Source organism: Diospyros lotus, chromosome 4, assembly GCF_014633365.1.
Source record: "Diospyros lotus cultivar Yz01 chromosome 4, ASM1463336v1, whole genome shotgun sequence".
NCBI lineage: Eukaryota > Viridiplantae > Streptophyta > Magnoliopsida > Ericales > Ebenaceae > Diospyros > Diospyros lotus.
In genome coordinates, this window is record NC_068341.1 from 33,099,698 (window position 1) to 33,111,909 (window position 12,212).

Genomic DNA, 12,212 nt, shown 5'->3' on the forward strand with positions numbered 1-12,212 from the left:
AAAATTAATTTTTTTGTATTGTGCAACAAAAGAGTGTGTGGATCCTGTGTCAAATAAAACACGTGCGCATGAATATCATATAAGGACAGAATACCTTGTATCGTATCGTTCCCCTTCTCAACCTCAATTGTAGTGAAAGCCAACACTCGCCCTGAACGTGGGGTCTGTCAGCAACCTCGGTGTATTGTCCCTATTGTAGTGCCAAGAGTAGAGCCATCCCCTGAACACTAGGTACTGTCGACCTCTGACCCTACCTATAACCTTAATTCCTAGATTTCTGTCCTCCTTGCTATGGTGGCTAAGTACAAACATTGGACTTATGGCCCTTCCGGCCACACCGGTAACAAATCACCTCTCTATCGCCTTTCGTGCTTGAACTCTGTGGGCAATCCTTCTATAGGTGCCCAATCTTCCCGCAGGTGTAACATGTTCGACACTGACCTCGGTGTTTTCTACCACAAGTCTTACATGGTGGGGTATCAGATGCATTACCTGTTGAACTTGGTGCCCCCTTCCTCTTCTTGTCACTGCCCTATCTATGAGATGAACTCGTTCCTCGTGAAGCTGCATGTGTTGCTCTCAACTCATTTATTTCCCTCGCAATTATGTAGGCCCTCTGCACCACTATAGCATAATCTATGAGTTGAGCACCGGCTAATTGATATCTAATCTTAACATGTAGTCTGTGCTGAAAATTTGTTGCCTTCTTCTCATTTGTAGATACTAAGTCTAGAGCAAACCTCACCAGAGAAGTAAACTTCGCTTCATACTGCGCTACTGACTTGTTCTCCTGAGTTAACTCAATGAACTCATAGGTTTTCTGGTCACAGATCCAAGCGAGAAAATAAGTACCATTGAATGCTTCCCTAAACTCTTCCCATGATGGCTCTCTACCCCTAAATCTCTGCTTAGTGGTTTCCCACCACCTTTTAGCATCCCCTCGTAACAGAAATGTCACCAGTTGAACCTTTTGAGCATCATTGCACCCTATAGTCTGAAGGTGCTTCTCTATAGACAACATCCAGTCTTCTGCTGCTAGTGCATCTGTCCCTCCCTGGAACTCAGGAGGCCTGAGAGTCATAAAGTTCCTTACCAGTTGACTTCTCGCATATCCATCTGTCCCCTGCGGCTCCATTCCCTGATTCATGGGGTTCGAAGTCTGCCCACTATTATTTTCATCCAACCCTAGTTCATTTTCTGCCCCCTGAGATACTTGACCTTGTTTCTCCTGGTTTGCCATGAAAGCCTCAAATGTCTCAACATGGTGGCCACTATACCTCTCAACTCGCTCATCTCTTGTCGTAACTCTATCATAGATTCCCTTGGAGTAGTAGGTGCGGGAGGTGGTGTAGGGGTAGGAACATGTGTAGGAATAGCCCGACCTCTACCTCAGGCACGAGTCGACGGTCTTCCTTGACGGCCACTCATTTTCCTACACAATCAAATTACTTTTTCAACACTATCTTAACTTAACCTCATTTAAACCACTAAACACACCCTTAACTCTACCTGTCATTCCAATGTGTTTAAAGACTCCTCTCATCCTAAACTTTTGCTCTTATAGCCTACTAGTAATCCCCAGTCCAGTATAACTAACCTGTGGCTAGTACATGGTCCCCGGTCCAGTACCCTTTAGCCTTTGGCTAGTACACTGTCCTCGGTCCAGTACCCCCAGCCTTTGGCTAGTACACTATCCCCTGTCCAGTACCCCCAACCTTTGGCTAGTACACGGTCCCAACACATGGCCCAGGTTGCTCTGATACCAAAACTGTAGTGGCCCACTACCAGATAGTCTCGCTAACATAAGATATTCGAAAGGAGGTCATCACAAGGATGATACAAAACAATAACGTACAATACCACATTACAATCCTTAGATAAATTTAGCGGAAGCCAATATAAAGGTTTACAACATCTTGGTACCATGGCCTACACAAAATGAAATACAAGGGCATTAACAAATTTTATAACATAAAATTTCCTCATATATGCCCTCTTTACAAATACTAACATATACCATCTAGTTTGGAAGGTTTCTATACACCTCTAACCCTGGGCTCTAGCCCTACTGGACTCGCCCTCAACCACTGCTTTACATTTACCTAAAATGACACGAGAGTACAATAAGGTGAGCCACAAGTCTTAGCAAGTATATTTATAAAGCATGGAGATATAGAATCAAAGGCATGGATAATCAAGATAGAGTAAACAACAACTCTATGAGAAGATATTAGTATAAGACAACTCATAAGTTTTTCATTTATGTCAATTTCCCATACCATGCTTATTATACATACCATGTAGTCATTTCCATGCTCACACACATGCACCAATAGTAAGGAACTTTCCACATAATTCCCAAGGCTCCCACGACCAATACATGAATATATATACATCATGAAAATACATCAACAAGCAATAACAATTTGAGCCTCACTTACCGAGTTGATGGCTACTTCACCCGCATCAGGTGTTCATAGGATATTTTTTTCTCACCCACGGACATAGCTGTCGCGCAAAAATAATAGGTGTGAAAATATAATAATCATGCATCGCACATACATATCCCAATTTCATGTCAATCCTCAATGATTAAGAAAAATCCCACATCATGCTTATCATGCATAATTATATAAATTAAGGTGTGTACTATCTCATGATCACATGGTAAATTTTTACCCAAACAATAACTACAAGAAACCAAAATTTATACATGCAAGAAATACCAAATCTTGCATGACTCTAGACCCTAATCAATAAACGTGTCATTACTTAAGAAATATAGGGTGATACAAAACCCTATTGAGACTTCCAACAAGACTCCACAAAATACCAGAAAATTTCAAAACTTAACAAAATAAGGGAGATACAACCCATTCAGCAAAATGGGGGTTTTACATGGGCAAAAACCATGATATTAACATATGAAGTGTAGCAACACAACAAATTCCAAAATTTTTAGATTTCTAGTACAAAATTGGAGACCTATTTCGGGCTCATAATTTAGTCAAATATTACGAATAATATAACCAAATCGAAGCCCTTGACCTCTAGTTTCTAAAACAATAAACAGATTCGGAATAAAAAATAATCACAATGAGTTATTTCCCAACAACCGATGCAAGGCAGATTATGCAGTACAAAAAATTTCTAGATTCTTGGACAGAATTTAACAAGGTCATTATAGGTCCAAATCATAACCAAATAAATTGATTAATAAACAAAAATGAAGCGTATGATGCCTATTTTACATATCAATAAACGGATTTCAATTTGGATATGAACACAGAAAGTTATAGGCCAGAAACCGAAGCAATAATAGATTATACAGAAATAAAAATTCCATATTAGAGTAGGTTTTTCATAGGGCACATACAGGCTCAATACTTGGCCAAAAATTTCAGGTAATATATCAAAACGAAGATCAAGAAGTCTAGTTTATATAAAAACAAACAGATCTTGATTTGAATGTAAAAAAAGAAAGTTATAGGCTAAAAACCGGAGCAATGACAGATTACAAGAAAACAGAATTTTCAGATTCGAGTAGATATTTCACAGGGCACTTACAGACTCAATACTTGGCCAAAAAAATCCAAGTAATATATAAAAATGAATCTCAATAAGTCTAGTTTACAATGAAATGAACAGATCTCAATTTGGATGTAAATACAAAAAGTTATAGGCCAAAAACCAAAGAATGACAGATTACATGAAAACAAAATTTTCAGATTCAAGTAGATATTTCACATGGAACTTACTGGCTCAATGCTTGGACAAAAAATCCAAGTAATATATAAAAATGAAGCTCAAGAAGTCCAGTTTACATCACAACAAATGGATCTTGATTTGGATGTAAACACAAAAAGTTATAGGCCAAAAACTGGAGCATTGATAGATTACAGGAAAACAAAATTTTCAGATTTGTGTAGATATTTCATAGAGAACTTATAGGCTCAATACTTGGCCAAAAAATCCAAGTAATATATCAAAATGAAGCTCAAGAAGTCTAGTTTACAACGCAACAAACAGATCTCGATTTGGATATAAATACAGAAAGTTATAGTTTGAAATGTACAACATGCGCAAGTTGGCCAAAAATTTAATAATTTCAAAATGAAGAACACGAAAGGAATGGAACTTGCCTTAGGTGGAGAAACTGAATTTAGAGAAAACAAGAAGAAGAAGAAGAAAAAAGAAGAAGATAGGAAGTTAGAGAAGAAGAAGAAGAAGAAGAAGAAATGCTAATGGGAGAAAGAGAATGGAGCAAGAAAGTAAGGTGGAGGAAAATAAGGAGGGAAATGGGGGAATGTCTGCTACCCCACCCCCTATTTATGCCTTTTCAACTTTACCCCCTCCACTTGAACACACACACACACACACATTTTTCCATTCCCTTTTATGTCATTTGACATTCATTTAATTTTTTTTTAAATTTAAATTATCCTTTTGTAAATGGGCTCAAGCCCAAACCCATTCATCCTTCACATATAATTTAAGCTCGACTCATTTAATTAGGCCCAACATCTCATAAAACTCAAAAAGATTATTTTTAACTTGACCCAACACTTAAGGCCCAAAAGATCTATTTTTCACTTGGTCCAACCCATTTCATTTAAAATCAACTACGGACTCAATCTATATAGTTAGGGCCAATCCATTAAAATGGTTTCATTTAAATTCTAACTACCATTTGCCATAGGCTTTCTCACATTGGCCCAAATCTAGCTTCATTATACCCTCAATCCATTTTATTTAATTTTAAAATAATACCATTATATATATACTCCAAAATAAAATAAATATCAATAATGGCATAGACCTAATAACGGGTCGTTACAGATGTAATTTAGAATCTTGGGGGTTTTTGGGTGTCCTTGGATCATGAAATTTTTGAAGTATGTTCTTGGGAATTTCGGGGGCTTTTTGTGGAAGGTTGGGGTTTTACAACAATTTGGTTGATTGCGTTTTGTATAATTTTTGGTGGAATCTTGATAAATTGATGTTATGGCTGAAATGAGGTCCTCTTTTATCTCATATTTTCATGGAAATGATGTATTTGGGGTTTGGATGGATTATGGTGAGTTTTGGCTGATTTGGGGAGCGTTCTGTTCATCCGTTTTTATTTCTAGGTCTCAAGAGTCGACTCTTTTGAGTAGAAGCCGACTCTGTATGGCAAGCTCTCAACTAGGTCGACTAAGTTGATGTAGAAGCTGACTTTCTCTTTCCAGAAGTCTATTTTTCAATTTCAAAAATTGACATTTTGTTTCAGTCTGCATATGTTGTACTCTTTTGGGTATAACTTTATATGGTTATATTCGATTCAAGATTTGCTTTTTGCGTTGTAAACTAGACTTAATAAACTTCATTTTGGCTCATATTTCAAACCATTTGGACAAGTTTTGTGTGGTCTCCTTTTGTTTCCAAAATATATCTAGATGTTATTGGCTAATTCTTGTACAACTATAGTGTGTTTTGTGCATGGGGGACTTGGGTGCAATAAATGCATAAAAATAAACATAGTAGATGAATATGCTCTCATAAAAATATCCTTAAATGAGATAATGGTCAACAATATCATGAGAATGCATAGTTTGTATGTCATGGTTGAAATGAGAAGGCATATTTCAAGCATTGGCATTTGTGTGTAAGTTATATATTGTGTGGCAATTGATCCGCGTGATAGAGGGACGTCCCAAACCAAGCTTGGCAGGCATTTGCCTAACCGAGGGAGCTATGGCTCGAATTGCCGCCTAGCATGGACTAGGTGTAGGGGGTGGATGACGGTCCACCATAACTACGATATATATATATAAATCTTTGGCATATTATCATGCATTTTTCACTAGAATGTGACTTGGTTTGAAGGCATGGCTAATGATGTCCTAATTAAGGAGGGAGGAAAATTGTAATACCCGAGAGTTTCTAAATGATTCAAAAGTAATTTATCTAGGGGCAAAAATAAAATTATTAGAAGTTTTGAAGTTTAAGTATAATTTCTTGGAGTTATAAGCAACTGAATTGATTGAAGGGAATGCCCCAGAACATAAGTATCTTTGGAAGAAAAAGTATGTTATGGATGAATATAATATCCCATGTTTCGTTTGGTTGTTACGTTGTTTGAATGAGTTTGGGATACCGAAAAATGGCTGTGATAGTAAAGTAAGTCGCCGAATCAGCGACAGGGAATGCCTCAGGACTTAGATGTTTAAAAGAAAGGGTATGAAGTCATCAAGCATATCAAAATGTGATTTATGACATTGAAAGAAGTCAAAACAGAGACAGTTTTCGGTATAACGTTGATTCAGCCTAAATTACCGAATTATCGTATACGTAAGAAACCTCTGGGAAATCAATGGAACCTTGAGGGAGCTCCGATTTTTTATAAGGAACAATCCTGAGGTGGTTTCGGGATGAAACAATAGCCTAGTGAGGACACTGGGGCAGATTCGTTCTTAACAAGTAATCTTGGGTTATTAATTTTGCGTTTTCGGTATTGAAATGCAAATTAATCTGATATTTAAGGATATAATTGTATTAAGCGAATTACCTAAGTGAAATTAAGATGGAAATTTGGGTTTAATGTGCAATTTCCTTTAGATTATAGTGTAATATATAGTTATTTATATATATATATACGCATGTGCGTGTGTGCATAGTGGTTGGCTACTGCGAAGCTTCTGGGAAGCTTCATGGCCGAATGAAAGGGTGGTGGCCAAGTTTGCTAGAGTGGTGGTTAAGGCAATTTGAGTTGGTGCTTAGCCTATAAATAGAAGAGACATGAAAGAGAGAAGGGAAATGGAAAATGGAAGGAACAGAGAGCAAGCTGGGCTTGGCCATGGAATGAGGAATCAATGGCAGCAAAATGGTGGCTGATTGGGCTGCAAATGGTGGCCGGAGGTGACCTAAAATCGATAGTAGCGGCGGCTGGAAGCAAGGTCGATGTTGGAAGCGTTGGAGGTAGGTGATGGTAGCCATGGCAGCACGACGAAGGCTAGATAGCGAGCACGAGCGGCTGATGGCAGCCGTGAGAAGCTGCCAGTGGCTGTGCGACGGTTGCAACAGCGGTTGGCAAAGCCGGCGGCAGGCGATGAGGGCGGCGAGGCAGGCGGTTGGCACGCCGGCGGCGACAGGCATGGCTGGTTCACACGTAGGTTAGGCGGAGGAAGAAAGGAGAAGGAAGAAGAAAAGAAAGAAGAAAAGAAAAAAAAGAAAAAAAGAAAAGGAAAAAAGAAAGAAAAAGAAAAATGGAGGAAAAATAGGAAGAAAATTGAAAAAGATTAGGAAAAAGCTTCCGAAAAATTTCAGAAAATTTTGAGGATTAATTTGAGGCTAGAAGAGCATGCTAAAGCCAAAAAATTATTCAGACCCACATTTCGAGACTTAGCGCGCATTACGAAGCCCAAATCGACTTTTCGAATAAGGTGAGTGGTTTGACTCCAGTCTTACTCATTGTCTTGAAAATAGTTGGTGTGTGTATAGTGGGTTCAGGTGAGCGGTTCTATCCTCCTGAGCTTAGGTTGCATATGTATGAACTAGTTCTAGTGAGCGGTTATATCTTCTAGAATTTGGATTATATTATGTAGGCATTTTACTTAAGTACTTGTGGCATCGTATGCATATTGAACATGTGGTATATTGCATCAACTATTTTTACTTATAAAAGAGTCGATGCATGGCGTGTGATTTTCATATCATTATGGTGTTGAATTCGTGTCGTTGTTATGTCCGTGAGGAGGGGGGACGAGATGGGGTCTTCTTGAGAATGGGGCAAGGTTAATCCCGGTGATCGGGTGAAGTGGAAGGGCACTCGGGGATTAAGTATGTCGCGGCAAGGTTATCCCCAAAGGTGTGTGGAATGGATTTTCCACGGGAGGTTGAGGATGCCAGGGAGATTTCTCAAGTTAGACGTGTGTTGCATGTTGTCATTGTCTGTATATGCCATGCTCGTAATCATTCATGTATTTAGTAAAATGTATCATGCCATCACTTTGATATTTTATCATCTAATTTGGGTTATACCCTTAGATCATTTAACGTTCCAGCCAGGGACTACTGCGAAGGCAAGGACGTGGCTAGTCGAGGGCCGACGGTGTTTAGTGTGATAGTATTGTTATCATTTTGTAACGTTGTAATATTTATTTTGGTATGAAAACACAATGTATGAACCTCGTGGTAGGCCACTGTATTTTGATGTTATTATATCCGTTGCATAATATTATGACTCATTTAGTTTAAGACTATTGATCTTGTTAGTTAAACGGGCAAAACTAGAATTTTCGGGATCTTGTGTGCATGTGAAGATTGTTCTTGATGCACCGTGAGTGATGAACTTGAAAAAAAAAAAAAAGATTCCTGAGAATTCCCTTATAGACGCTTGGGGAGGCGGGGTGTTACAAAAATGTCTTATTCTTGAATTTCTTTGGAAATGTTTCTTTTGGGTTGAAGTTCCTTATGATCATTTTGGTTTCCCAAATTTGCTGGTCATACGATATGCCTCCTATTGTTTCGCATTATTGTTGCCATATACACTTGTTGAGTCTTGTGACTCATATTGTTTCTTACATGTTTTCAGGCAAGGAGAAGGGTAGGGCCAAGGAGAAGGGTAAGACTAGCGGCTTATGAGTCGGGGTAGCATGTGTACATAGTCACTCTTGACTGAAAAATCCCGAGGAATATGTATTGGTAGGGTAGACCAAGTGCAGTTGTCATTATAAATTTTGTTAACTTTTGCCCTTAAATTTTATGATGTTTAAAAAGTGAGAAGATAGTGACTAATTTTGTATAAAGATGTAAATTATGTTATTCTGTTGGCCTTTAAGACTTATAAACGTGCATGTGAATGTTTATGTTAAATTTGTTCTACTTCATCTTTTAGTGACCCTCTCACAAATCTCCTATGTTAGCAAGTGCTCAGAGAGGTGGATTATTACATTAGTAATATCTATTATCTTATATATTTTTACTTCTCGACAATATATACATCATCTCATATGGTATAAAAATAGTTCATGCCCCCAAATTGGAAGGGAGAAGACGCACGAAAATGCTACACACTACCGCCCACCTATACAATATAATAATTCCTTAACATATAATATCTTTTCAAATTATATAATGCATATTTATATCTATTCAAGTGCACCTTGCAACTCGACAGCCTTTATTCCATTTCCCCTAGTTTCCCCTAATTTCCATTACCTTGCTAATATAGAATATAATATACCCACATAATCAAATATAAAATATAATATTTTCTAAAATTATCAAGACGTTACAAGTTCACTTTATCGAATTACTTCAATCTTTGATTGATTAAATTACAAACTATGTCAATCAAGTACTCTAATTTATTTATTAGCACATATATAGATTTAACAAGTTTATTCAACTAAATTAACTCATTATATGTCTATGCGAATTAGAATTAGAGAACATATTAAATATAGGGTACTCATAATATGAAAATATTTATCAGAAATATAATAAAAAATTACACATGTAATCGAGTGAATGTCTTCTCCAATTAACATATTTTATTTTATCCAAGAGTCTGTTCCTTACCTATTTATGTCTAACATCATAAGAAATTTTAAATTATGTAATTGGTGATCAAGCAATTACAAGCATTAAGTTTAGAATAAAATAAACATAATTGAAATAACATTAATCACAATAAAAAATTGAGTAAATTAATAAAGTTTTAATGCATAAGATCTTTTAGAAACCTTACACAATTATTTAACCACTCATAATTAATAATATATCTCTAAAATCGTCCCAGAATTGTTGTATAATTGATATCCTAAATAATTAAAGAAAAACTAAAACTCAAAAACAGAATGTAGAGAGCTCGCTGCCCAAATCTAGAATAGATATGGGTCAAACGGATTCGGACAGATCTGGAACACATCTGCAGTGCGACTGTTCGTGGCCGAGTCTTGTTATGCCTGCACGAGGGGCTGCTGTGGATGAATGCTGTGCGGCGGCTTCTCCCTCTTCTTGTTCCGTCCCACTCTGCCGCTGCCTTCTTCAATTGCCTTTTTCTCCTTTATAATATTACATGTACACTGGCAATGCTACTCTAGTTCTACTTTATAATATTATAATTTTTTTTCTTTTTATAATATTCTTTATTAAATTTCTATAAAAAGAGATTAAAATTATATAAAATTTATAAAACATACATTTTAAATAAAAAAATAATATAAAATAAAAATAAATATATATAGAATTAAGCCTATGGCAAGCACATCCTTAATTAATGCACGTAGTATTCACGGAAAACTTTTGAGGAGGAGATCGCACAAAGCAAAATCCATTTATTTAAGTAAATAGCAGCAGAAAATGAGACCAACATCTCTGCCTAATACCCCATGGCGATAAGCAAAACACTTAAAGAAGTGTCCCCATGCATGATACTCACTATTACATCTAGTTGCTGTACCAAAACCGAGTTTGAAGATAGTCAACCACCTTCTTATCCAATTGGAAAGCCCTACTAAGAACCCTCGGATCAATCCTCGGATTTGAGCCAAACACCGCATTTGCAATGGTGATCACCCCGGGATTCTGGCTGCTGAGAGCCGCGATTGCCACTGCTCTACTCTTTTCTACGTTCAATTGGAAGTGAATGAGACCCATTGGAAACACAAACACATCTCCCGCCCGTAGAATCTTGCTGAAGAGACGATTGTCGGGATTGGATGTGACAAAGCCTACGTAAAGAGCGCCTTCTAAGACGAGAAGGACCTCGGTAGCGCGAGGGTGTGTGTGCGGCGGGTTAAGGCCGCCATAAGGAGCGAAGTCGATGCGAGCTAAGGAGATGCCCAGAGTGTTGAGGCCTGGTAACTGGTCGACGTTTACCGGAGTGACTGTTGACCCAACTGGGTTCGATGTGTTTCTTGGAGTTAGCAGCCCAGAGAAAAAGAAATCCTCGGGTTTGGCAACCTTGGGGTCCTTGCAGAACTTCCCATTCACAAACACTGCGTGAAATGGAACAAAATAATGAGAATGCCATGCATGTTCCACAGTCCATACATATAACATAAAATTTATACATCGTTGTTACTAAAATAAGATTGAACTAGTCGGTTGGACCGGAGATTGGTCGCCAAATTTGTCCAATTCGAGAAAGATCAAACAAATCAAAATAGGTTGATTTTAAGAGTTTATTTGATTTTATCAATTCAAAACAAGTCCTCTCTGATGATAATTTTTAAAGATCACTTTTCTTTAATAGAAAGGATAATTTTTCTTTTGTGGGAAAAATCAAAGAAAACCAGGTAAGGATTTAAATATCCTAAATCTTTAGGTAGTTCTTTTTTTTTTTTTTTTTATCTTCGATAATACTGTTTTACATATAAATTTCTAAACCGCGTGCATTGACGGAGAATCGAACCAAAGAATCACTCAACCAGTACTCATGCCAGTTCAATAATTTGTCCAATTTTAACAACTATAATATGCATATATGCATGTGTGTGTGTGTGTGTGAGAGAGAGAGAGAGAGAGAGAGAGAGAGAGAGGGGGGGGGGGGGGGGGGGGTGTAGTACCGGCGGCAGGTGCAGAGTAATTGATGGCAACACAGAAGTCCTGAAGTTGGTTGGGATCAGCAGCATAGGCTAGGTTGGAAACCAAGGCCATGAAGATGGCCATGGCAGCTGCAGCCACCTGGAAATTAAGAGACCTTCTTATCGTCATCATCACCATCATCAATATTAATGTAAGTAGAATCAAATTGAAAATAAACAACACTACGCTTGTTTCAACTGAGAGTATGAACTTGCTATATATATAGGTATCTTGAGCTGTCAATTTATGGACTGAGTTCTCTAACTGTTCATTAATTAATTAGTTAATCACTGATTCTCCAATGATTAATTAAGTTGCTTCACACGCATATAGACATCAAGGACGAAATTGTTCAACAACTCGAACTGCTCACTTCCCATCTTCACCTTTTCCATTCTTTTATATATATACATATATATATGTTTGTGTGTCTTTGTGACAATATATCTACATAATTATATAATCTCACCAAAGTATATTTTTTTATGCTCTTCAACTTTAAGTGTACTTATAACGACCCCACTCTTAAAAACCTTGATCGAGGCACCAAGAGAGGAGTGTAAAAAAGAAATGATATCTGCTAGAGTCATAAGAGAACACAACACAACATTTATCAACCATACGGTAAGAGGTACTAATAC

At 37.4% G+C, this 12,212-nt stretch overlaps 2 protein-coding genes across 2 annotated transcripts; both read right to left on the reverse strand.

Annotated features, from left to right (window-relative positions):
• Positions 1–532: 532 nt before the first annotated feature.
• LOC127799783 (uncharacterized) lies at positions 533–1,240 on the reverse strand. The gene has a single exon (XM_052334008.1). It carries the CDS (start codon positions 1,238–1,240, stop codon positions 533–535), a length of 708 nt encoding a protein of 235 aa, XP_052189968.1.
• Positions 1,241–10,302: 9,062 nt separating this feature from the next.
• On the reverse strand, positions 10,303–11,771 carry LOC127799972 (germin-like protein subfamily 1 member 11). The gene is made up of 2 exons (XM_052334295.1): positions 11,553–11,771; positions 10,303–10,982 (listed from the first exon to the last, which is right to left on the reverse strand). Exons 1-2 carry the CDS (start codon positions 11,710–11,712, stop codon positions 10,432–10,434), a joined length of 711 nt encoding a protein of 236 aa, XP_052190255.1. The 5' UTR covers positions 11,713–11,771; the 3' UTR covers positions 10,303–10,431.
• Between the last annotated feature and the right edge of the window lie 441 nt (positions 11,772–12,212).

What these genes read in the sequence shown, in the direction of transcription:
- LOC127799783 (XM_052334008.1), bottom strand. Translation starts at nt 1,240, where the DNA reads ATGGCAAACCAGGAGAAACAAGGTCAAGTATCTCAGGGGGCAGAAAAT.
- LOC127799972 (XM_052334295.1), bottom strand. Translation starts at nt 11,712, where the DNA reads ATGATGGTGATGATGACGATAAGAAGGTCTCTTAATTTCCAGGTGGCT. An exon ending in TTACTCTGCACCTGCCGCCG is followed by an intron (nt 10,983 to 11,552) that starts GTACTACACCCC and finishes CATTTCACGCAG; the next exon opens with TGTTTGTGAATGGGAAGTTC.